This window comes from Euwallacea fornicatus, chromosome 3, assembly GCF_040115645.1.
Source record: "Euwallacea fornicatus isolate EFF26 chromosome 3, ASM4011564v1, whole genome shotgun sequence".
Taxonomy (NCBI): Eukaryota; Metazoa; Arthropoda; class Insecta; order Coleoptera; family Curculionidae; genus Euwallacea; species Euwallacea fornicatus.
In genome coordinates, this window is record NC_089543.1 from 4,372,492 (window position 1) to 4,398,257 (window position 25,766).

Sequence of the window (25,766 nt, forward strand, 5' to 3'; positions counted from 1 at the left end):
TATGGAATTAATCGGATTCTGGGCAGATTTGTATATAAAGATATTGTGCAGTTCCCATTGATTCCTTACATGGATGAAAAGTTGGTTTTGCACTGTCCATATCAGCAGGAAAATGACCCAAAATACGCTTATAAACTTATAAAAAAACTTTTTAAGAGAAAAACAAGTTCATGTATTACCTTGACTCTAGCAGTCACCCGACTTAAACTTCATAGAAAACATGTGCAATTATGTAGATTTTAAAAATTTTCTAAAAATTACTCGAGTCTGGATCAGCTTTCTAATGCCCTTCAAGAAGCCTAGAACTCGATCGTTTAACAGTATATTACCAATTTGTTACTTTCGATGCCAAAAAGACGTGACGGGGTTATCAGGGAAAAGGGATATTACACTAAATATTAATGTTGCGATGCAATTTGTTAAATATTTTGCTCAAAAAAGATTTAAAAAAAATTATTTTGTGGAGTTGCTACAGTTTTGTCCAAAGGAAAACAGGTTCCTATTTTTTATATTTTCTTATGCTGCTTAACTGGAGCTTTATTTTTATTGTTATACAGGTGTCACCCTGAAAACGCTTTACCAACATCAATTAAGATCAATTAATACCTTTGAAAAAATATATTTGAAAATTTTAAAAATTGCTATAATTTTGGCCACTGCTGTACTTTTGAGGCGAACTATCCGTTTCTTCTTTTATTTTTTAGGAGTGACACCTCATAAGTCACTAGAGGTTATTGGGGCGGTACAATTGCACACTAACCTGGGTTAAAACTAACTGATAACAATATTTTGCCCCTTATCGCAGGTTTGAACGAACACCCTTGTTAACGACCGCTTAACTAAAAAAAACCCTATATACAGGGCGTTCTCGCGAAACATTCACACTAGTGAGTATAGCGTGCTAGCGGAACGAACCCAAAGACGGTATAGGTTTCTTACCAAATCGATAACAAAAGCATTCGTCCGAGCCCTTAGCAAAGGGAAAATGTTATTCTCAGTTAATTTTAACTCTGCATTTCCTCCATCGCAATCATCCCTCTGGTGTGTGAGGCGTCATTGCGAAAAAATAAACAGATGAAGGGCAAGAGTTCCTAAACATTCTTGTTGTTGGAGGACTAAAGAAAACAAGGGTTTTTAATTAGCAGAGAGGTTTTGTGTCATGTTCGAAGCCAATTGGGCTTTATCGTAGTCACATAGCAAATCTCCTGACGGCAACGTCCTCTGAAAAGCTTTTCAGACCTGTGGCCCTTTCGACGTGTCCCTATGTCCCTCAGGAGTCAGGCCGCTTGCTTTCCGTCCACGTCGCTTTTCTATTGTTGTGTAACGTTTGTCGTCCTGGATTTTCGCGTTTCCAGCGTGACAGGTGAACTGGTGCGGACCTGGGGGAGACTCGTATGTACAGCTGTGTCGGAATGATTTGTGGGACCCGTCACGGATCTAGCCGAAGGAAGAATTATGAATGAAATTACTCGATACTCCTATTGGTTTTGGGGAATTTTTATTTGGATACCTTGAATGAAAGCCATATATTTCACTTGGACCGATTATCTCCGAGGGAAGATTTTATTTACGTTGCTTGGTGCCGCTATATTGCCACCAGTCTGTGAACAAAATATTGCCCATATTTTCAACGCTCTGGGCCCTCATCGATCTAGTAGTAACAACGCGTTCATCCATCATTGTGAATCTAGCAAAGTGTTAAAAAAATATTGTTTGCTTTTATAATTAATTTAGACCGCTGTTTACTGTGGAGCATTAAAAGGATCTAACATCCAACTCAAATATTATATCACTCTCAACGGGTAATAAATAAATCACTCTGTTTGTCAAAAGTGCTTTTACGCCGGCAGCAATATATTCTTCCCAGTAATCAAAGCCAAAAGTATCATTGGCATCGCCTCTTCAAAAGATTAACTGCTACTACGCGCATTCTCCCCAAAACATTATAGAAATATAGAGAGTTGGGAGAATAAATAACGTAAAAGCGAGCAAACCAACCATGGTGCGGTTTCCAGATTTATTGCGACTTTGTTCACAATTTAGTCCTATTACAACCGAAAAACATTGCTCCTGTCTATTAAAATATTTCGACCATAAAACATGCCCTTTTATTCTAAAATGTTTAATGTGGTCGTAGGGCATTGAAGGTTGAACGCTTCGCGGTCATTCAGTTTCAGGTTTGGTTCATTTGTTAGGAAAACGGGTTTTTCCTGCCTAACAATTAATTAATTTCCACCTCTGTATGTTTGAACATTTGTCATTTGTGGTGTAAATGGCGTAAATGATATGTGTTTTTAGGGAGGTAAATGAAGGATCGCTGCAATAAAAAGATTAAAGTTGAAAATAATAGGAGGTTAGAGATCATTGAAAAAGATCAGATTAGGTGGAATGGCAGTTGCTGATCATGGGAGTGCTCCAAAAATTTGAAAACTGTTACACGAAGATCTCCTCCGTCGGTGCTTTTAGAACTTAATTAGGAAATAGTTTTGCGGTGCGATGTAAAAAAAATATACTCGGTTGTTACGTGTTCCAAGAACATAATGAAATCTTTAATTTAGTAACATGTGCTTCACGCGACATGAATGATTATGAAACAAATTATACTCGGAGTGAGAAAGAATTTTTGGTAATTTACACAGAAATTTCTTGATTTTATTTACAATTATCAAGGCGAGGTTCAGATTAATTATAAACCAACAGTATCAATTATGCAGAGAGCGATTTGTAAAATCGGTTCGGTTGGATTACAAAGCATTAGACTAATACTTTTAAAATATCCTCGAAGTGAGTATAATGTGTTAGGAATTAACATATAATTTTTCTCAAGGCACCTGTCTCTGTTGTTTTTGCTCGAGTTGGAACACTTTCCCGCTTGCCTACACTCCGTCATGCTTAGCAACTAGCAAACGAATCGAGTCAAAAACACTTGCGAAAAAGCCCTAATAAATATTTAGACACGAAGAATTTAAAAATATTAAAGTTTGAGGAAAATAGATGCATTTTTTAAGACCTCTTGGTCCTTTCCGTGCCTACCCCTTGAGCCCCACACCGTGAAAAACAATACGCTCTACTGTGTTTTAACGTGATGTTCTCCTTTGACAAAAGGTGAGATGTAGATTTTATTCCCAATAAAACCGACATATATTCCACATCAATAAATAAATAAATATTTGAAGAAGGAAAGTGTCTCTCTAAATGCATTACATATCCTGGTAGGGTATAAAGGCAATTCCATGCACAGCCCCCTTCAAATGTCGCTTTCGTTCAGACACTTTGGTAAATACGTCATAATAATATCGTGTGAGGCTAAAGCTCGAATCTCAGAAAATGTGAGTAAATGTTTCTTCTGCTCAATGCGAGCTGGCGTTGAGCAAGTTTTATACGTTAAAGTAGGTTTTTATGCGAAAAGTACTATCATCGTCATCAAATTACGTCATTTATATAAGACAGGAATTGGATGTTGGCTTATTTTTTCCCCCTTATTCGTGGCATCAATGCTCCAGGGTGTTAGCTCAGGTATCCATTACATGGGTCAGACCATTAGCTATGGAAAGAGCTTTCTGGAAAGTTCCTAAACATTAACTCCCAGCATCTAGAATGTAATGATACGCACTCGCTTTAATAATCTCTGGTCATATTTCGGGTCCCTTTCATTAATGCTCCCCCGTTGTCTATTTGATGAAGACTTACCAGTAAGTGTATACATTACGAAAGCAAGGTATTGAAAAATATAATAAAGTGCCTTCTGAAAAGAAGCTACCGCTGAATTCTATAGGCTAAAGCTATATTGGAGATCGACGATTCAGCTAACTTATAAAATCTCTCCATATCAGGACCGGAAAAGAAAATTCGAGGAAGCATAATTTTCATTTATTCTCTGAACAGAGGGGCATTGTTGATTAAATCCTTTAACTTGCTAACTTAATCTGTCTTTACCGGTGTAACAAATTCCACGCGTCGAGTGAAATCTAAATGACATTAATCTTATTAAATTAATTCCGATAATAAGTTCTCAAAATAAAGCCCCTTTGTTGCTTTAATTATGTAGTATGGAGTATTAGCCTTTATTTAGAAAGCCGTGGTTTTTGGACTCGGTCTTTTTAGCTCGGTAACAAAAAGGGGAGACAGTTTTTGCTTACGCCCCGAATAGAAATCTGAGCTAAACCGTGCGGAGATTTAACCAGAATAGGGGTTTATTGCTTGAAACATGGATACCGAAATGATTAAATCTTCATTGTGTACGTTATATATTGCTTTACAAATTTTGCAGAACATAAAGTTCCACGTGAATTAATTTTTCCTCGCGTAAAACTCACACTTCCATTTATTTCCAAATATGAAAAGTAGTTTTAAAAAGAAAAAAAAATTAAGTAAATAGGCGCAAATTCGATGGGAGAAGGAGAAACCGCGGCGAAATCTTAATGGTAAAGAGAAAATTTCTTTATTTTAGGCCTCAGCAAATCATCCTCGTTTATGCGGATTTGCATAGTAATTATCACACACTACGGTGTGGGGCGACCTCCTTCACCAAGCTTGCGCACTAAATCGACCAGCAAGAATTTCGGCTGGACCAGCAAAGAATAAATTAGATAGGCAACGTAAATCTTTATGTTGAGTGCGTTGCACGTACTTTTGCTCATGCCAAGGACCCACCAATTAAGGAAGATGCCTCACGAAATGTTGATTTCGGAATAACAAAGGGGAACTACTATTGTGCGATGCGCAGTTTATGCCAGGCCTGATAGTGGATTCTGCGCAATTAGTAGGAAAGCAATTATAAGTAAATGTGTTGAGTGAAAGGAATTTTTGTTGGTCGTGGCACTGAATGCGGCCCTGTGCAAACCAATCAAGATTCCTTTCTTGGGCTTTTCTTTTGAGTCTACTTACTCGCCACCTTTCGTTCGATCCCCGACAGCAGGCTGACTGATTTTAATGTAGACTCTATTTTGATGGATTATTCCGAGATCACGAAAATAATAAGACCGGTCGTTCAGGATTTATTTTGACTCTCATTCGTTATTACGCTGCTCCGAATTGTTTATACAGAAGGATGATTTATTGGAGGCATAGATTGTGTGCGGCAATGATAACGATTATACTTATTTATATGCGAAAATTGTATTTCAAATTGTGGGGGTTTAAAAATAAAATCGTGGTGATTGATTTTCGGGTGCAACGGAAATGTCTGAAATGTTCGATTATGGGCAGATACAGAAAGCCATTTGTCTTTTTAAATGGTAACTGGTTCGAACCAAAAACTGTTTGAGCTGTTCAACGTATTTGTATTCCAGATCTGGGCTTAAGGTACGGAATTTGATAAATAAGCAAAATGTTCGATTGGCTTCATAACTTTATTCTCAACTTTTAAATAAGATATCTTCAAGCACGCTGGATACACGCGGATTTGAAAATAAATTATCCGTTGATTTATTTTTCGTTATATCAGTCAAATCAGTTTTATTCAGCGTTACGGATTTCCAGTAATAGATTCCGTTCCAATGAAACTTTTAATTCCCTAATGGTTGAAACTTAGGAAATCCCATATCACGTTTTGCGTACGCATTTCACATCAGCGAATATTTTGTTTTGGATCTTGTTACAACAGCCCTTTACCATCACCCTACATCAAAAACCTGTTTCCCTAATTAAAGCGCTGGATCAGTGCGCTTGCGTTAGCTAAGAGTCTTAACGTTTATTACCTCTGCGCAATAAACGGTGATGGGAGGTTTGAGACGGGCCTATGATAATCGAAATCAAATTAATGCATGAAATGGTGATTGTAGGCTGAAAACAAACCATTTAATTAACATTTTAAAAGAAGTTTGTACATTATTTAAGAAAGCAATTTCAAAGAGCAAACAGATCCGACAAAGGCTGTTGCAATCCCTTTTCGTCAGCCGAAGCCTTAAGGCTGAACATCGGCAAAGATTTCTTCAAAAAGATTCGTTTGTGCTAATCGTGTATATTTGCTATGGAGGCACAGACTGTTTCCTTTGTATCGCTCCATGCCTGAGGCAATAATTAAAAGATCCGTTATAATTACAACCGCCTTAACTTCCTTAAGCCTGTGTACGTGCTAAGGAAGAGGTAGTTTTGAAACGATGACTTTGTTGATGGGATTTTCACCACGTTTAACTAAGTCCTGGCTAAACGGAGCAAATTAATGCAAGTTGCTTATTTGGAGATCCGCTCGCAAACTGACGTAAGCTCCTCTAATTGTCTTCTTTACTGCTGTTTTGTTCTCTTAAATAGAAAAGCTTTAACCAATTACTCTCTTGGAAAATACTAAAGATTAGTTTAAACTTAAATTCAAGTTCCCATTACAGCAAATTCCGCTTTTCGACAATTGCACAAACATATCAATCAAACGACTGAACAATTAATAACGCAATGCCAATTTCGCGGAACTTCTAAGAGAAGTTTTAATCAACTCTTGATCCAAATTTTTAAATAAACATTTTTAAAATTTCTAAAAAAAATCTTAAAGAACTTATTGGCAGTTTGTATTCATACAGAGTCATGCATGGCTAAGAGTTAAAAGGGGCAAAAAGAATAAAATTCTTACTCAACAGAAACTTACGGCTAAATTTGCCTGAGGTTATATGCATTTAGTTCTGGCTTGTAAGAAAGTTGAATTTCCCTAAACCTGTTCGGAATTTGAAGGTACTGGAGACGATTATAAACTGTAGGAACACATTGGCTATCAGCTGAAAATGTTAAAAGAGTAAAATTCTTACGGAGCAGAAAGTTAGCACTAAATTTAACTGAGGTTATATAATTTCTTACGCGTTCGATACACGAGGAACATCTCACACCATTCCAGAACATTCTCGACTAGTTTACCGAACTTGATCAAAATTGATTTTACCCTCTTTGAACTTCCCTCTAATGCGGGAAAGAAGACTTCTCATGTGACCAAGTTCAGTTAGATCGGTACTTTTTCACCCGGGGATAATGTGATGTGCTCCTGTCTTGGTTTTTCTGGCCGCCCTATATATGTAAAACTGATCCAAGTTAAACTGACAAATATTAACCAAGTGTTACCGTAATTTTTATCGTGCCTGCAATTTGAAATTTATGCATTGAACATGGATAGACCATCAATTTCCATGCTTGCTGAAAGGTAAGTCGTCCGTCACAGGTAATAAATCATATGTTAGATGTAAAGAATAAATATGTCGCCTTCAATATTTTAATACGTCGTGCCACATTGATTATGTATTCCCATGCTGTCCTACCCCCGGTTTATCCCCATGCATTTATACACGATTCTGTTGCGAAATCATAGCTTACGAGCACTATTTGTGAATCCCTAAGCTCAATTTTTTTATCTCGGCGTCTTATTGAGGGCCGAATTTGTCAAAAAATATATTCGAATTGTTCCTCGTTTATTTTTATGCTCTTGTTACTTCAGGCAATCTGACTGGGGCTGCAGCAGTCCAGAAATTCAACCAAACCGTAAATCCGTGATTTATACGCTTGCCAGTTCAAGAGTTAGATAATGGCAGTATAAAGTTCTAGGAGTTGCTGGCAAAATTGAGGAAAAGAACCATCATTTCAAAACCCATCACGTACTAAGTCCCAGTGTAACATTCCAGACATCGAATCCTTGAATTAATAAACAGCACATTACCTATAGTGCATTGTCACATCCAGGTTTCGCCCGGAGTTTATCCCACAGGACGCACGCCACAGCGAAAATATCTTGCTTTTATAGATATCGATGCAGGGAAAAATATTTTACAGGACCAATCTGTCACAAAGGATTGGTCTTTTAACGAGTGACAGCTAAGATTATATTCCTTCGGGACTCTATGAGTAATGGTTTTCCCTACCGCCCGGAATCGCTCCACACGAACACATTTGAGATCCGGAATGTTATCCGGAAGGATATATAATCCCCGAGGAATGCTTGTAACGGAACTGCCGTACTATTCTAACACAATGAAGCCTTACTTCGGTAATAGCTGCCTAAAAAATCAATTTTAATTGGAAAGCAACTTGATTGACTAACCATGTCCCTTCCGAATCCATCGAATCCAGAAGCAGAATCGAGAGTGAAATAAAATTATTATTTATGCCTTCGGCAAACGGTTCATTTGAAATTTAAATTATTTTAAAAAGCGAAATAGCATCGTGAGAGGGTGGAATTTAATTCGAGAATTGTGTAGATTACACTGTTTGGTGTGGCTACATCAGAGGAGAAACAGAAACGTATTCCAGGGGGACCGAGACGGGTTGCGGCCCAGAAACTAACCTGGCAAATTCATGTTTCTGGCGACCTTTGGGAATAGCGTTCAGTTACATTTTCTGACTGCACTGTTCTCAATTATTTTGGCAACTGCCAATTAATACCAGCTACGATGATCAATCACACCTTGTTCTGATTCATTTGAAATACATTTTTGCTTTAGCATTTGGAAAATCAATTATGGATGGAGCTGACTAAACGAAAGATACCAAGCGAATCCGGGGACAAATTTGAAAAACGGATAATTCGATCTTGTTCAGTGAGATCATACCGAATGGGCTCACTCCTTGACTACCTTACGCAGGTGTTTGAAGTCTCGTGCCTTGCATAGGAAAACCACTATCAGGTTGGCAAAAAGGGCGCTCGTTTTTGACGAAAATGCCTCGATGCACAATATAAATTACGTTTTATCGATGAAATCCAACATCTTACTTTCCCGTTGATGATGAGTGCAGGGTGTCCTATTTTCGATGTAATTGGGGGGTTTCAGGTATTTCTCGGGTGGACGGAGAAAAACGATGATCGGCACCTTTGGCTCCATTTTTGAGCCAATTTAAATGATTTAAACAACATTTTGACATCTCGACTTGTTTGCGAAATGCAGGCAGTTTTCCTTTTCTCTGTCGTTTCCGTTAACGATCCGTAACATTTTTGTTTTTGAATATTTAAATTTTTTTTAAATAACGTTTCAGTCCAGTGGCGCACTAAATTTTTTTCTAGCTTAATTTACTTTCGAGTTGCAGACCAAAGTTGCCTTTAAATGAAAACCATTGTTGGCGATGATTCTATTAACTAGAGATTTTTTAGCTTTCTGAAAATGTATAGTTCCGTATATTCGCGGCTGTAAATAAGATAATTATAAACGATTATTTGAAAAACACAAAATTAAAGGCATACATATATTCGTTTGGTAAGGGACATTGAGCGCATATCGCTCCGATATGAAGTGTGTTACATCATAGCAGACATCAGTTTGAGCAGTACTCGAAATAAGAAAAGACTGTTATGCAATAAAAATGTTGTTTTTTTCCTTAAATAAATGAGTTTTTAATATGGCATAAAGTACTATTAGGGCATTTTTTCTGGTTTTAAAACAGGTTTTGCCCATAGTGTTACATTTCCCTTTGAAATTAAAAAGATGACAAAAAATCAATTATAATTTTTCTATTTACCGCGATAAATATGTGAAACTACATATTTTCACAAAGCAAAAAAAAACTTTAGTTGAAGGAGTCATCGCCAATTAGGTTTTGCATTAAAAAAGAAGCTGCTGTTGGTCTGCAACTCGAAAACAAATTAAGCTAGAAAAAATGCGATTACGTCACTGGACTGCACATAAGAAAATGCACAAAACTGTTATTGCCAAAAATTAGAATTATTATAACTAAAGAAAATGACACAAAACGACACAAACTCTGTATCTCCCAATCGAGTCCAGATGTCAAAATGCTGTTTAGATCAAAATTGGCTCAAAAATCGAGCCAAGGGTTCTGATTACTGTGTTCCTCCATCTGCTCGGGGAACACCTGAAACTCCCTAATTACACGGAAAATAGGACACCCTGTATAGACAGCAAATCTGTTTGCAAGTAAAAAACCAAGCCAGATACCCTGATGAAAGGAAAAACTATACATTGGCCAAGCCTTGCTCTATGTGTTAAATCGGTGCCGAATAAGTTGTATCGGTGAGGAGATGAAATGTTTCGAAATTGGACATCAAAATATAGCAGACAGTGATCTTGTCTCCGGCCATTTTTCTGTTCCTTCGGATATCTGCGTTGGTTGAAAAATAGACAAAGAATTTTCACAGTCTGAAATTTGGAAATTCGTACTCTCTTGCACGATTCGGGACACCAGGAAAAATAATTTTAATTGACAAAGATACGAAATTGGAGTGAGTTATCAGGATCAGAGATAATCACCATAAATTGAAAACTAAGTCCAATTTGGACTGCGTAAGAACTCAGTATTCAAAACAAGTGTACTTTATATCAGCTCTTAATATAAATTGTCGAACTTCGAGCAGAAACATCTATTTAAACTTGGACCCTACCTCCTGTTTTGCATCCAGACGTTAGCGGTCCTGTTAGCGTTCCTTCTATAGTCCCAGGTGCAATTTATATGCCTCCAAGATCGAATCCCTGAGATTTACGAGGACTATCTGCGAAACTATTGCCTATACTTCTTATCGTAACATCTCTGAGGACCTGGGATTTATCAAAAATCGTCTGGGAATTGATTCTCATTTATTTTTACACTCTCGTTGTACGTTGGGTCTTATGTCCATTTTGCCTGTGTCACGTGCTAAATTGTATCTATTCAGCTTGTGTGCAAAGAATGAGTGCTTGTAATTTAACTTTGCAATACTGCTTCATCTTAGACCGAATGCCTTTCGCTATTACCAAACACACTCGCAAGTCTTTTCAATCTTCATAGATTTTGGCGAATTGAGACCCTAATTTACAAAATATAAATTACCCCTCCAGACAAGCGGCCCTAAAACTATAATAATTAATCCAATCGGAAACTGCTTGAATTATGCTGCGGTGCTAAACTTTCACATCAACCGCTGTTTACTGTGCCTCCTGTAGTCCCAGGTGCAATTTATGTGCCTCCAAGATCGAATTCTCCAGATTTATGAGAACTATCTATAAAACTATTGGCCATACTTTTTATCACGACACGAGGGATTTGTCAAAATTCGAGTGTGAAGCGAGGCATATTTGTTTTTTCAATATTTTTGTATATCGCTTTGGACCTCCTGTCCTCTCGGATGAATTTATAGGAATCATTCCTGGGCAAAGGAAATTTAACTGTCTTTTTAAAAATTGAGCATTTTCACGTAGTCAAAAGACGCTTTTAGGAGGTGAGTAGGAATTTGATTGCCGAGAAGCATCCAAGAAAGCGGCGCTGTTACCAAGCTTGACGAAGTTGATTCGTAGAACATCAAAATAATAAAATCAGGACATCAAAGGATTATTGTCTTGTGAAGCTGGAAAGCAGGAATAACTGCGAAGTTATATGGACCTCGTTGCTCCCAACACCGCGGTTAAAAGAAGACGCCATTTCAGGAAATTGGTACAGGAGGAAATAATTTGTGTCCTTAAAATGTTGAGTTGGTTGAAGCAATCTACATAAGAAAAATCATTGCACTAAATGGCAAGTTTTAAGAATAAAGGCAGAGATCTTTAATTTTAATTTGCCCTGGAGACCTAATTCATTATTATGCATGAGCTCTCGGTGCCCCCAACGGGGAAAAGATTTGCTTGCATACTAAACAGAAGTTTGGCTAACACACGTAACAGAGAAAAATGTTCGACTAAGAGGAGAGGGTCTCAAAATTAGAGGGGAATTGAAGGTTGGTTTAGAGCTGCTATGGACAAAAATGCGTCATTGTTTTTAAGTTGCTAAACGGTTTTCGAATAAAACGAAAGTTGCAAACAAAATATAAAAACGAAATGTATATGTTTTTGTATTGTTCAGCAAAGTGTCGGTTGTGGAGCCAAAACGTTTTTATTCTACAGCTAACAAAAGTTTACGCTAGAGTTTTAAAGCAATTTTCTCTGATTTAGATTTTTCCATTCCACGCCGAACTGTCATCTAGTTAACTTTAAACATTTAAGCTTTTGATACGCAATTCCCGTTTAAAATGATTTTCAATTTCGAGTCAATTTTGTTCGAATGGACTCATTTGTAAGGGCAAACAGTATTAATTAACATTATTAGGCAATTTAGCAATGTAATGGATTAAGCTAGGTAAACAGTTACAAATTGTTTTGGAGCTTCATTTTGGATTTATTGAACGCCGGGCCCAGACCAGATAACTCCCTCGTTAGTCCTACATGCAAACGCCTCCACAATACATCCCTAAAACTACACTATTCCATTTTTTCATGCCTCCAGGAATTTCAAAACCCCAATCAAACGGAAAAGTAAATATTCCAGTCAATGTGCTCAGTGTTAAATGGGCTGTCATCACTGCATATAACAATAAACTGGCATCCAACGCTAACACTATTACTTGTAAATGGGAACCAAATTCGTATTTTTAAATTAATTCTTCGAAATTTTCACCCGGCTGAAGGTGAGACCATGCCAGTGGACTCAGAGGACACGGTTTAATCCGCCATCCGACCCAATTTTCCCGAATCAACCCGAATATGAGTGCCTGAGTTTATGAGATATACAGGGTGCGTTTCTTCCTTTGTTTTTCTCTTTAGAACACAAAACAACAAATAAAAATTAATCATTATTTATTAAAAAAAAAATCAAAGGCGTACCGTTTTCTCTTCAAATATATCGAATAACCTTTCGGTTTCCGAGGCGCACCATTGGGACTGGAAATATATTTTAGTGAAAAATATGAGTTACAGGAATCGCTATAATAGAGCGAACACTATTGACACGAACAAAATTTCATTTTTATCAATTTCAAACATCTCGGAAGATACGCAGAAATTTACAAATTCCCAGTTTTAACACAAAAATGCAACACTTCGCAAATCTGTTAGTTTTCACATTTCGGAAAAATGTTACAGGAAAAGTATTAGCCTTTTCCGAGACCCCGTTCAAATATGAAAAAATATACCGGTCGCTGTTAGAAAAATTCTTTAATAACTTCAGAACACATTATCTACCCTGTATGAAATGCCACTATGCATTTGTCATACATATATTAGAATTAGAGTCTCTCGTGATTTAAAATGACTTAATTCAGCCTTGGGAATGTCATTACTTCCACGCAATTAAATTGCTTATAATTATGTACCTATTAATACACCTCCTGATCTTTATTAATCGCTGTATGAAATAAGTCAGTATTAAACGCATTATTTATTTCCGAGCAGTTCCCAGTAATTTCCAAACCTGACTTAACTGGTCTACAGCTATCGTCAGTAGACCAAACAAAAGCGATTTAACTAATTTGTTGTTTTCCTGCCAAACACTGTATTGGGTGGACTAGACACCTAAGTACGAAGTGGGTTAAGTTCAGAACCACGCACCGAGCTGCAGTTGCGCGGTACTGCGGTACGCTTATTTGTCAACTCTTAGGATCGACTGAAGGCACCACATTTAGTGCTCGATTTGTTTGTCCTTCGCTTCTTTCAACTAGTGGGTTTTAAGTAGTACCTACTAGGTTACTCCTAAGTTATTTGGATATATGTGTTTGTGATAGTGGAAAATGGGTTGTGCCACAGATATTGTGAAGTACTTCGTTTTCATAGCGAACCTTTTATTTGCGGTGAGTTTATTACACCAGTAAATTTTCTAGTACGCTGGTACGCTGTGACGCAGTACCGATGGTTTCTAATCTAAGAAGTTTATCCCATCTGTTGCAACATTAGCTTTTAGTAGTGTCACGGTTATTTTTAGATTGAAAAGGAACTGGCCTAGAAAACCTTCAGGTCAGTTTCACGTTGCATTAATAATTACAACGACGATGTAATTGTGTTGACCACTTCACTTTCTATTGTTCTTAGAAGCACTGCTATGTCAACAAGTTGATATTCGAAGCTGCATGGGCCAAATCGTGTAGGGACTTTACGCGCACGCGCGCTCAACCGCAGTCTTATAAAATGCAGAAAATTCATAATAAAACCACTTTATAACAAAAACTGTATGAATAAATTTCATATAACTACCTTTACACAATATATCCATGAACCCAAATATGGTATCTGCAATATGGTACCTGCTGACGTACTGTATCAGCGTGTCGATATTCATTATTCATCTTTGTAGAGGAGTCTGATCGTAATGTTTATTTCGGTTTGCTGACAACATATTAGGGTGGAATATTTACTACAGTTGTTAAATTAGTTACTAATAAAGGCTCTTAAGATCGTCCATTAATCAGACAACGCGTCACAATGAGAAAGGCAGAAGAGATTTCTAGTATAACTCGAAATATTATTACTTGCTCGAACAAAAACATAATTATAAAGATTTATACTGTGTACATAATCGACATGAGACTCTTATAGATAAGGAAGGAAGGAATGAAGGAAGGGATATTATAAACTGTCGGAGGTAAAGGGTGGGTGAAGCTTGGAAAGCGACTCGTTTAGTGTAGTCTTAATAAGAGTATAGATCGCATTATATTAAATCTCTTTCATTATGCAGTTTCTGAATAAGAAATAATTGTGAATTTTCAAAAACCCGTTTAGAAACTCTAGAAACTTTCTGTTGCTTTTTTTGCAATGGCCTACACACAAATTCTGAAAATTTGGCGAGCATGCGGTCAATAATAAATAAGATATACAGGTTTTAACTGGACATTTTTCATTTGCACGCTGTGCCTGCGGATTTGAAAGAAAAATTAAAAAACGCGAATCTCGATTATTATTGAGCGTACCAAATCGCAACTTTGTCCTAAGTAAACCCACCTCATATCTCCAGTAGTCTAGAACTCCCCCATAAGAGCCCCGTGTACGGGGCGGAGAAATGTACTCGAACGGTTTAATCACAACGAAGGTTTTCCGAAAATCACAATTCTAAGTTTTCGTCTGTTCTTTACTCATATTTTATTGTTTTTTATTTAAGTCTAGATTTTCACCAAATAAAGAGATATTTTAATTAATTATGAATCAAACCGAGTCTTGGCACGAATCACTGTTAATAGGGATCAATTTCTAAATTTTGCCATTAGCTATTATAGGTTTCGATTCGATTCGATGAAGAAATAGAAATTTAATAGACCTGCTGATAGCTGGCCAATTTCCCCAAGTTTATAGCTCGGATAATGTATACATTGTTCTGGGTACGCATGCATTTTACCGGATACCATATGTTAAAACCCATAGCAAACATACAAGACAAATTTTATTCAGAGAAACGGTTTGTGCAGCACTTTGAGCATTTTTAATTACAACACGTATTCTACAGAAATTCTTCTCCATCAAAGCACGTTCAGTTATACAATTGGGAATGAATTAGGTAACAAAGAATATGTAACATCTACACAAAAATAAATTTCTTATATAAGTTAACGTCTCTTATATAGGATTCATAAAAAGCGTCTTGCCTCACTAGACCTATAAGGTCAAGTATTCAATTAAAGATTTAAATTGAATAATAGGTTGGTGGGGTTAAATATAAGATCTGAGTTCTTGGCACCATCGTAAACCAATAAAACGAAATCCATACTTCATGGCAGTGACCTCAATGGAACCAGCAAACATATTTATTTTCTCTATTCTGGCTCTTAAAATATCAAAAGTAAACACCTGACTTAGTAGTCTTTGATATCCTTTAGACCTTGTATGACCCATGTAGTTACATCCATTAGTGCGAAGGTCAGAGAAGAATGGTCAGGTAGATTTTCATATAAATAATACTTTATTGTTCATGTTACCTTGACTTTGTCATACTTGCTTAAACTTACGCTTCAACTGCGGTTTCAGTTAATAGGATTGGCTTTGATAATCATTGGAATCCTGTTCAAACTGAACATCACTGAAGTCACAAGGGTCATTCCAGATAATTTTGAAATCGCCCCCATTCTGTCCATAATCATCGGAGCTATTATTTTCGTGACAGCCTTCTTAGGATGTTGTGGAGCAGTCAAAGAGAGTCCTTGCATGTTGACTACTGTAAGTTCCTTAATTCCTCCTGTAGTTACTTTTGCTCACTGAAATATTAATAATAATTTTAGTATGCAATCGTCCTCTTGACTATCTTCATAATTCAAGTGGCTATTGGTGTGTACGCCTTCTTGCAAATTAAGAATGAGGCACAATTGAGGCAGAGCATCCATCAAAATGTAGACAGGGTATTCAAAGATAATACTCTCAGTGCTATTGAGACTCGAGATGCCACTCAGAGATGGGTAAGATTTGAAATTCCTGATTTCTTTAATGTAATTGTTGAAATATAATTTGAAGCAATCGTGATGTGATGCAAGGTCAGTGTGTGGTGGCAATGGCAATTCGTCAGCCTTAACCCAAAATTATTTTGTACCAATTTACAGGTCATACGTGTCATGTTACAGCGTTTCCTAATTAGGATAATTGAAATATTTTGCATAAGTGCTTAGGGTGGTCCGATTCGAGGCTCACCATTGGAGTCGTAGAAAAACAAACAGGATAAGTCGAAGGGCACATAAAACCTGCAGCATAAGCTACTTGAATGTAGGCTTTTTAGTTTAAAAAATCGAAGATATACACATATAATATGTAATGAATGTAAAGTTAAAGTATCAAGTGCAAAATAATCAATATGCATGTATGTAAAGTTTCATTAACTGCTTGAATAAACCCTGTATTTTTTGCCTACTTCAATCTCAAATTCCTCGTTTGTATCTGTTATTGGTCAATAGGCACTACCAATTTTATGCAATCATCTTTTGCGTTGGATTTGAAACCTTTTTTAATAATAAAAAGAGTTAAAAAAATTAAGTTCATGACAGTGGCGTGATGTCGAAACGTTGAATGCAAAATCATATGGCTCCATTTCATAATAAATGAAAAGTGCTGGTGTCAAAATATTTGCCCAACAAGGTCAGGACACAATAAAAGGAATTTTGCAAATTCCCGTTTTTTCCAAAATTCGGTGTCTTTTTAATCCAAGTGACGATTTGTTCCTTTATATATTTTCTGACAGTACGCGAAGTTCCAATGGTGGGCCTTGAATACGGACGCCCTTGTACGCTTCATTTCCTCGAAGTTATTTTCTTTTGCCTTATTAGTTAATTTATATAAATTGATTTTTGCTTGAATGAAGATCATCGTTTTCGTAGCTCCAATGCTGTGGCGTCAATGGTCCAGATGAATATGGAAGCACCAAACCACCCAGCTGTTGCCTGCATGAGGTTTGCCCTTCCATCAACAACAACTTCTTTTACGAAGGATGTGCCGATAAGCTTTATTTCTTTTTGGTCAGCAAATCGCAACTGATTGCTGGAGTTGCAATCGGCGTTGCTGCCGCCGAGGTAAGCCTTCGTAATCGATAAATTACGTAACTTGGATTTTCATTAAATAGAGCACAATAACAAAGGTATGAAAAAGTATAACTAATTAGTACATTAGATATACTTTTTTTATGTATTTATTGGATCGAATGAAGAACCACTAGAATTCTTATCCTCGTTCATCTTCTTAGTGATTGAAATGAAGCATGAAGTAAATATTAGATGTGTGTAATATTTCCTTGTTCATAAACTTTTTAGATTTTTGGCGTTTTATCATGATTTTTTTTTGTACGCAACAGTAAAATTATCAAGTTAACTACTAATTATTTGATCGATATAGAATTAAGGGTTCAAGGGAGGTTTTACGTAGGGTTTTACATTTGCTCCATTAGTCGTGCAACCAAATTAAACCGAATTAAGTGAAATGAGTTCTCTAATTTCAGATAATTGGGGCAATATTCGGCCTTTGTTTGTCCAGTTCTATTCGGAACCACTACAGAAGGCACATGTATGCTTAACCGATTACGAGAAAAGCACTGTCAAAATGGTTTGTTTTAACTGAGTGTTATCGAGCGTAAAAATAATACGAATCTCTACAATTAATTATGCTTTTTTATGTTGTAATGTATTTATACGGTGTGTCCCAGGCTTTGAGATTCAGCTTCGATAAAAAAAAATATATGTACGGCTTGTGTTTATAAGAGCAACCCACGTTAAAATACACTTTTACAGCCTTTCCTGAAGTGCTGATCATAAAACCTGGGACATGTATCATGAAGAATGTCTGAAAGATTGACTCAAATTTGGAGTTTCCTTATGAAACGTATTCAACATAAACACGTATTACCTCATATGTGAAATAACTGACTCTAATAGACTAGTACCAAATAGTTTGTCATGCTTACCATTCAGGACATTTTATACTTTTCGTCGTCTCGTACTAACCTCACGAACTAATGTTTCAAGTCCGTCCCTGTGTTGTGTTAAAATATTATCTGAAGGTGGCAGAATCTCTATGCATCACTGAGCAAACGAAAATTTGTCTGGATAGATTTTTATTTCGTAAGATACATATACAGAGTGTCTGGTTACATCTACAGTGGCACCTATACTTAGTATTTGGAATGGAAAAAGGGCTAAAAACACAAATTTAAGCATCGGGACCATCCAACTCTTCTAGGCATGTTATAGGCCGAACAATGCCTACGTTTCGATATTTAATTCACGTCTCCTTCAGGGCTACTGCCTTTGTTGCTAAGAATTAACTAGCCCCTAAATCGCCCTTTGTTGCTACAACCTTAAAGAAAAGGCGAATTAAATGTCGAAATGTAGGAATGTTTCCAACCATAAGGTAGCTTTATTTGTCCTCCACCTGCTAATCATTAAATCTAGAAAAAATCTTAAAATTCCACGCGTCATGTATGTCAAGAACTAAATAGGATAATCCTTAGTTTTTGAGATACACAGAGGGGTGTGACAAACGTTATCCACCAAATTGTCAGTCCTACCAGTATCAACTGAGTTATCCTGTATATAGAGTGTTTGGTGGAACGCCTTTAAAATGAGAAAGGAGGTGCCGTTTCTGTCATTTTGACAGCATGATTTTCACTTCAGAAATTAAGGTGTTTGGATAATTTGCCGGTAATGGTAAAGTTTGTGTATTAGACTTTTTTGTAAATCTTGTACAACAGCTTGCGGGCGCCTTTTTAAATGTTACCAGACACCCGGCACCCTTGTAACTCATACCAAAATAGATATATTACTTTGGGATCATTATACGACCTACAGCACAAAGGAGTTCTAGAATCTCGCTAATATATCACTATATAATTATATTTGTTAGTATTTTAATTGTGTTGTTTTATTAAATATAAGTTTTGCTATTTTGAAATAAACAAACGTAATTTTATAGTAAATATTGATTACAGTTTTGGATGTTCATTACTAATATAATTCGTACACAATTAATGCTTTCCCCTTGTATGGTCATGTTATCTAGGTGACAACTCCTCAAGGAACTAAATCCTTAATCGCAATGCAAACTGTTCCTTTGCGCAAATTTAATATTTAATGGAGCCCCGAACAACGCAGTCCAATGTAATTTACAATAGAACTGAAATTCATTATTGTGCACGAAATTAAACGATGTTCTAAACACATTTTACAATAGTTGGCAAACCCCGCACCAATAAATTACCATCTCTTCGGTCATTGTCCTCCAAGGATGAAAAATCCGCAATGCTGGAATCAAGACAAATCACAAGCGATTTTGGCAAGTTCCAAACCAACGCATCTCTAAAAGCGCTGTCATTCGGCCAAGTTTGATAATTTACGCAGTATTCTAAATGAATGTCGTCTTTTTGGGATGTTGCAGAGACCAAAACCAAATTTAACTTGAATATTTGCCAGAAATATTATTCGAACAGTGGATTTTCCTACTGAGGGCTATGCAATCCTTTTGGTAGAAGGAAAGCTATTAATTAGAGCTGGAATTCCTTGAATAGTAATTAGACGTAATTGCAACAACGCACCTTCGAATCGGGTGGATATCTGGGAAGCTGCGAGTGGTAGGAGTTGGAAATAGAAATTTGATCGAGAAAAAAATGTTCTTTGCAGGAAAATTTAATAACACAAAAATTGCCTCAGGTACAGAGGTTGTGCTTCAAATATCCTGCGACCCTCCTGATTTCGAGTAGAGCCGACAACGCGGCAACAACCAAAATGTGTTGGGCGCATTTCTCTCGCTCATATTCCTCTACAAGATTTTGTTTCCAACTCCCACCATTCGCAGTTTATAGGACGAAACTGTTGCTACATAGTTGTAGGCTGAATTGATGGATAATAAATTTCCCATTTATTTAAAACTGCGTTGGTAAACTAACTCAAAGATTTTACCCCAAGGCTTTTTATTCGTATAACATCCGGGAGCCGAGGAAACAGTATTTTTATCAGCACCGTTGTGTAAAATTACTTCTATTTGTGTCTTTTTGCTATTGTCTTTGGAAAGCGGAAGATGAAAATTTTCAAGTTTTGTTCATGGTTCTTTGTTTGCTGTTTTGCTGCAAAATAACAAATATGCTTATTCTTATTGTATACAGAGAAAGGGTAATAAAGGACGGGCAGACAGTATAAAAGGTAATTTTACATTGTCTATTTCGTTCTGCTTTGTGATAGAGAGATTGCAGCTGTTCTGTGGCCAATATTCTGCCAAAGGGCCTTCACTCATCGATTTGTTTCAAATGAGAAGCTAGGAAAGCTGATCCATATCAATTCAGCTTATGCCGAATCAGCAGTTTTATTAACCAAATGAATTCGAAATATTTCGTCACTAAGTTAGAAGCAATTTTCCCCGGCATCGCATTTAGCGATTAACACCTTTAATCCGCGAACTCAAATGCTATTGCAGCTAATTGAATTAATGCTGGAAATAAACCCTTTCCCACTAAATAATATTCCAAGGTGTTTCACATCCAATTCATATTTAATGTTCAAAAGCAAATAACTCGTTCACCTTAAAAACGAGCTTCTTCCAATTACTCATCTCAAGCCACAAGATGCTTTTTCCGCGGCGGCGAAAATAAACTACCAGAATAAATTTAAAGTTTGGGGTTAATTAAACATTTAATTTGGACAGGAAGGGGCGTGGGAACAGACTGAAAAGCGCCCCGTGTTGGCTATAAGTCTGCCGCGATAAATGACTACCCTCAAATGTCAACAGGTGTCCGGAGAAATATTTTTAGATACAAATTTTAATGTATTTTAATGAGCACTAATGTCTGTCGCATTGTCACCAATGCCAAATGAGTATGCATTGCGTTTTCAGAAAGATTTTTCATGGCGACGTTAATTGTGTGCAGTGACCCCGATCGAACAAAAACACCCCCAGTTTATCAGCTCCGCTTATCTATAGCGTTCCACAATAGGCGAAACCTTGCAAGAAAGCTTTTTTGACAACTTGGCAAGTTTGACAACATCAATCGGCAAGTACGAGTAAACACTCTGACTGCAGTAGCTATCTTTTTTTTCTAGAGGAGGAAAACCTTCTTAGGTAACCAGTTTGGTGGTCCGGCGACTGAGATATGTGGAATTCGCCCCCGAGGAGGACGCCTACTCTCTAACAACCTCCCTCCTTCATCCTGGATCTCCCGCGGAAACCACTGCTAAGTATTACTTTGGGAGGGGGGTGGCATTTGCCACTTCCATGTTTGGCTATTGTCCGTCACTCCTCAGCCTCTCCCATTCAAATTAACGCGCTCTCATCCCTCATCCATTCTCTCATACACTATGCATCCATGCTTGTGCTGAAATCGCCACCAGAGAAAGAAAAAATCTCTACCTCCTCTTCTGACCCCTCACTCCATTCTCCTTGCTCTTTATAATTAGGACAATCACATTGCACACGCCGTTCCAGGCCTTCTCAAATCTCGGCAATAGGAATTGATGTGTTTCCATCTGTGATCTCCTGTCGACATTCCTCTGCTCTTTTCCTTCGCTCCCTCGCTCCCTCGGAGTTGACACCTTGGAAAATCGTGTGTCGAGCGTCATTTCTATCACCGCAGCGCCGTTGACCATTCGTCACGTGCCAGATCAAATTGTAATTAATAATTAATCTAATTGTAATTAATTAGGAGTAGTAATGCTTGCAAATTTAAGATTGAATATAATGTGTGATGTTTCCCCACAGAAGGGAGAAAAATTTTAAAATATAAACGCGTAGTCAACATTACGATTTATAGCAAAACCGCCACAGAAACAATCGTATTAGTGGCGTTGTGATTCAAGTATAATTCATAAACGCCTGAAGAATACAAAATCCCCCACGAAAGCGGGATTTTTAACGGCTGTTTCAGTTATATCTGCAAAAGTTACGTGAGCTAGACACCTCTCCTTGGCTTTCATAAATATCTATCCAGCAGGTCGCCTAATGGATTCCGTATTTCGATCACGTTCGAAAACTTGCTCTGTTTCGATTTGGGGCCGTTGCAAATCCCCCACAATCTTGAAGATCTCTCGCCAATCCTATATTGGGATAGTGTTGCGCCCCTCAACGTTGATTCCATAGATAGACGAAATGAAATACCTTTTCTTTTTCCTAATTGCCATACACTTAGCTTCACCTTTACACTTGATCTCTTAATTAGCAAAGTTTCTTCCGGGAGTGACAGAATTGAGCTCAATTTTGTTGCGCTATGCCTTAAGTGTAAGTAATTACCCTATTTCCGCTTTAAAAAGTTTTCGTAACATTTCCAAGAAAACTATCGGTCGCTAGAAAACTCCCCACGCTCTCTGGAAAAGTCGGGTCGTAGCTCGTTTCCATTCCCCCTGGCTTTTAGTCCTTTTCCATAAAAAATCCTAATTTGAATCCCCCGAAGACAATTGAGGACACTTTATTTTAAACTTTGCATTTATTTCGATGGTTTTCGGAACTGTGGAAAATAAAGGCGAATATCGGCGGAATAGGAGAGGAACCTCAGTTTTTCGATTCAACTTCCATTAAACCTTAAAATTCCAGTAAAGTAAACCATATGAAAATAATTATCCCCTTTAAGTAATAATTTACAATTAACGAGACCCGCTAATTACATAATTACTTAATTACAATTAGGATTAAGGCCTGGTAAAATTTTGTGGGATCTGGCAGGTTGTTTTTAATGTAACACTAAGCTTATTGATTTTCGGAACGCTGTTGTCCAAATTGAAAGTCATTAATCCAGTCGTCAAACAAACGCTATTCAAAAAAGAGACTTTGAAGAGGGAATTTCGCAAATCAGATCAATTAATTTAATGGGTCTTAGTCCACTAACAGCCTTTTGACGGAAAATCGGAGATTAATGTGGCCCTCAATTTCCTGGCCGATAAGGGGTTGGTAAGCCCTTACATGCAAAAATACAAACGTGTCAAAACAAGTTATATCCGGCCGGTTGTGGCTCTTTCTTTTCCTTCGCATTATTCATTGGGTGCGATAAAGGGATTTGCGTTGGAGAACTTTTATCTGAGCGGTAATTTGTTTAGAAAACGGCCACGGACAAAAACTTCCCGGTGGTTATTCGCACCTTGGCCGCAGCTGTTTGAATAAACAGCACAGGAGGGAAAAACCGATATTGATGGAATAGGCGAACAGGAACAGCCATAGGGTCTGACGAGCTAATTTACATGGAAAAACCCATTTCTGTCTTCATCAACCTTCCCTTTGAAAAATCCCTTATTTTTTCTGCTACAGAGGCTAAGTGGGATTAATTACAATAATTAATTATAATCAAGCAAAATAATTGACCAAGACGCTACGGATATGACTAATTAGGAAACTACGTTATAATTATTAAGAAAAATTATTATTTTAATTGGACGGATGGTGGGAATTGGACGTTGTATCTATTACACCGTCCATGAGCTATCAGCATGAACTTACCTTAAATATAAAACTATGCAATTCTACCACTCGAAACAAAATTTGATTATCAGAGATAATTCGTTATCTAAATTTTATGGTATCACCATTCCGAACATGTGAAACTGAATTTCAGATTGTGGCACTAAGTGACAATAATTAATAGCCGTTTGATACTACTTGGCCAAAAGGTAAGTTTGAAACTTTAGTTATTATTAGCAATTAATTAAAATCGCCAGTGTTAATACAAATTTTATTTTATGTTGGTAGATAAATTACCTATGGGGGTTACTGAAATGTAGACACTGGGTGGGTATCCCCACATAGTCTATAGTGCCAGCTCACTTACTTGATAACGCTATAGAAAGTTCAACTTTTCTATGTAGTTTAGGATGAGTAATAATAAATGATTGCTATTTTACCTACATGATTTCTTTTATTTGACCTTTGTAGCTAAGCAGAGCTACCTATACGCCTTTAAAGAAGATATTCGTCAAACTTATTTATTATTACTCTGCTGAAATAAAACATTGAAACGTGATAAAAATGTATCATTCTCAGAAATTTATTAATCGGGTTTACTATTGAATTAAAGCCAATTTTAGATTGAAGGGTTAAATTAATTGCCCCATACATACTTTCAATATGTCGAAACAAATTCTGCAAACAAACCGACCCCAAGTATACAAACAGATTGAAAAGGAGCTAGGCAAAACCCAAGCCGACATAGACAATGATATTAAGATCATTAAGGAGTGGTTAAAGACGCAGCCACATTTGCCTGAAATCCCTGGTAAATTTAATGAAATTATCAATTATGGAAATTAATAAATTGAGTTTCAGAGGACAGAATAATTGAATCCTTCATTTTATTCAATAAGTTTAGTATCGAAAGGACGAAGCAGAAGCTGGATATGTATTACACCATTAGGTCGGCCATTCCTGAGCTGTTTGACAAGCATCCCTGCAGTCCCGAAATGATTCAGCAAGCGAAAGTTTGGTAAGTTAATCGATGAATCTGTAATCAGCATTAGATGAGGAGCTTTTAAATTAAATAATATTTAATGCGAAGTACTTAACTTATTAATAAGTTCGATATCTGTGAGTTGCAGATTAGATACATTTAATATTCTTTAAAATAATTAATCCGCTTAAACCATATATAAAATTTATTTCACTGCTCTTTCCAAAGAAAAACTGATACGCTACTGAGTTACCGAAAAAAAAACTGCTGATTTCCCTGGTTATTTCCGAGGGCAGTTCAAAAATTAACAGTACCAATTAACTACAGCTTAATTGTGCCTCTACCAAAACTAGCAAATGACCAAAGGAGAGTAATCTACTCAAAATTCTCACAAGATTTTGGTCCAGAGGCGTTCAATCAGGACAACTACTTAGCTCAAAACTACAATATTATGGAGCTAATACTGCGCGGAGAGCTCTATCTAGGGGTACACTATATATTCGATTGCGCGGGTTTTAAGTTCGGTCACGTGACTAAAATAAGCCCAATGGCATTGAAGAAAAATTCGGTAGGCATGGAGGTAAAAATCTAGTTACCTATGTAATTACCGACTCAATCACAAAGTTGTTTTCAGAAAGTGTTCTCCAACAGGGTCACATCGATTCATTTCATTAATTTCCATCCTTATATGGAAACTCCACTAAACTTTCTAAAAGCTGTTTTGCCTGAAAAGATTCGTAACAGAGTGAGTTTGGCATACAATCGCTTCTAATCAGTGATAAATTATAATTTTTTATTTTTAGATACAAATGTATGGCGATTCTGCAGGACTCTTCAATGTATTTCCGAAGAACATTTTGCCCAAAGATGTGGGAGGTGAAGAAGAGTCAGTAGAAACTTTGGCAGGTATAAAGTTTGTTTCATTCCACAAATCATTAGTTAAGTAAAATTTGTCTTTCCAGAATTATGGCAAAAAGAATTCCAAAATAACAAAGCGCTGTTTGACAAGTTAACGACAATGCGTGTTGATGAGTCCAAACGACCTACTAAATTAACAAACGATGACATTTTAGGATTCTACGGGAATTTCAAGAAACTCGACGTTGATTAACGAGTTTTTGCAAGTTGTTTTCCTTTTTTACACATATTCATTTTTAACATTACATTTTTGCTTTCGCAATTTATGCGAAAAAAAAATAAATTTCTGCAATAAAATCCACCCGGCGACATCTATTTATCACATTTATTATCACTAA

At 36.8% G+C, this 25,766-nt stretch overlaps 2 protein-coding genes across 5 annotated transcripts; both read left to right on the forward strand.

The window, feature by feature from the left end:
* Window positions 1-13,216: 13,216 nt before the first annotated feature.
* On the forward strand, window positions 13,217-19,074 carry LOC136350330 (CD63 antigen-like). Its single transcript, XM_066301896.1, has 5 exons — window positions 13,217-13,492; window positions 15,654-15,842; window positions 15,905-16,078; window positions 16,988-17,179; window positions 17,602-19,074. Exons 1-5 carry the CDS (start codon window positions 13,433-13,435, stop codon window positions 17,674-17,676), a joined length of 690 nt encoding a protein of 229 aa, XP_066157993.1. The 5' UTR covers window positions 13,217-13,432; the 3' UTR covers window positions 17,677-19,074.
* A 2,125-nt stretch (window positions 19,075-21,199) lies between these two features.
* LOC136350329 (retinol-binding protein pinta-like) lies at window positions 21,200-25,743 on the forward strand. Of its 4 annotated transcripts, XM_066301895.1 has the most exons (9): window positions 21,200-23,737; window positions 23,817-23,942; window positions 24,000-24,094; window positions 24,152-24,339; window positions 24,390-24,546; window positions 24,838-25,090; window positions 25,145-25,255; window positions 25,314-25,416; window positions 25,473-25,743. In XM_066301895.1, exons 4-9 carry the CDS (start codon window positions 24,192-24,194, stop codon window positions 25,619-25,621), a joined length of 921 nt encoding a protein of 306 aa, XP_066157992.1. In that variant the 5' UTR covers window positions 21,200-23,737; window positions 23,817-23,942; window positions 24,000-24,094; window positions 24,152-24,191; the 3' UTR covers window positions 25,622-25,743. The 4 variants fall into 4 exon arrangements, with proteins under 4 accessions (XP_066157992.1, XP_066157991.1, XP_066157990.1 ...); XM_066301894.1 differs by having other exon boundaries at window positions 23,817-24,094; XM_066301893.1 differs by lacking the exons at window positions 23,817-23,942; window positions 24,000-24,094 and having other exon boundaries at window positions 23,479-23,737; window positions 24,142-24,339.
* The last annotated feature ends 23 nt before the right edge of the window (window positions 25,744-25,766 follow it).

Coding starts and splice junctions, on each gene's coding strand:
- LOC136350330 (XM_066301896.1), top strand. CDS start 13,433: ATGGGTTGTGCCACAGATATTGTGAAGTACTTCGTTTTCATAGCGAAC. Junction 13,493..15,653: donor TAGCGAACCTTTTATTTGCG/GTGAGTTTATTA, acceptor CTGCGGTTTCAG/TTAATAGGATTGGCTTTGAT. Junction 17,180..17,601: donor TCGGCGTTGCTGCCGCCGAG/GTAAGCCTTCGT, acceptor CTCTAATTTCAG/ATAATTGGGGCAATATTCGG.
- LOC136350329 (XM_066301894.1), top strand. CDS start 24,192: ATGTCGAAACAAATTCTGCAAACAAACCGACCCCAAGTATACAAACAG. Junction 24,340..24,389: donor ACATTTGCCTGAAATCCCTG/GTAAATTTAATG, acceptor ATTGAGTTTCAG/AGGACAGAATAATTGAATCC. Junction 25,417..25,472: donor GTCAGTAGAAACTTTGGCAG/GTATAAAGTTTG, acceptor TTGTCTTTCCAG/AATTATGGCAAAAAGAATTC.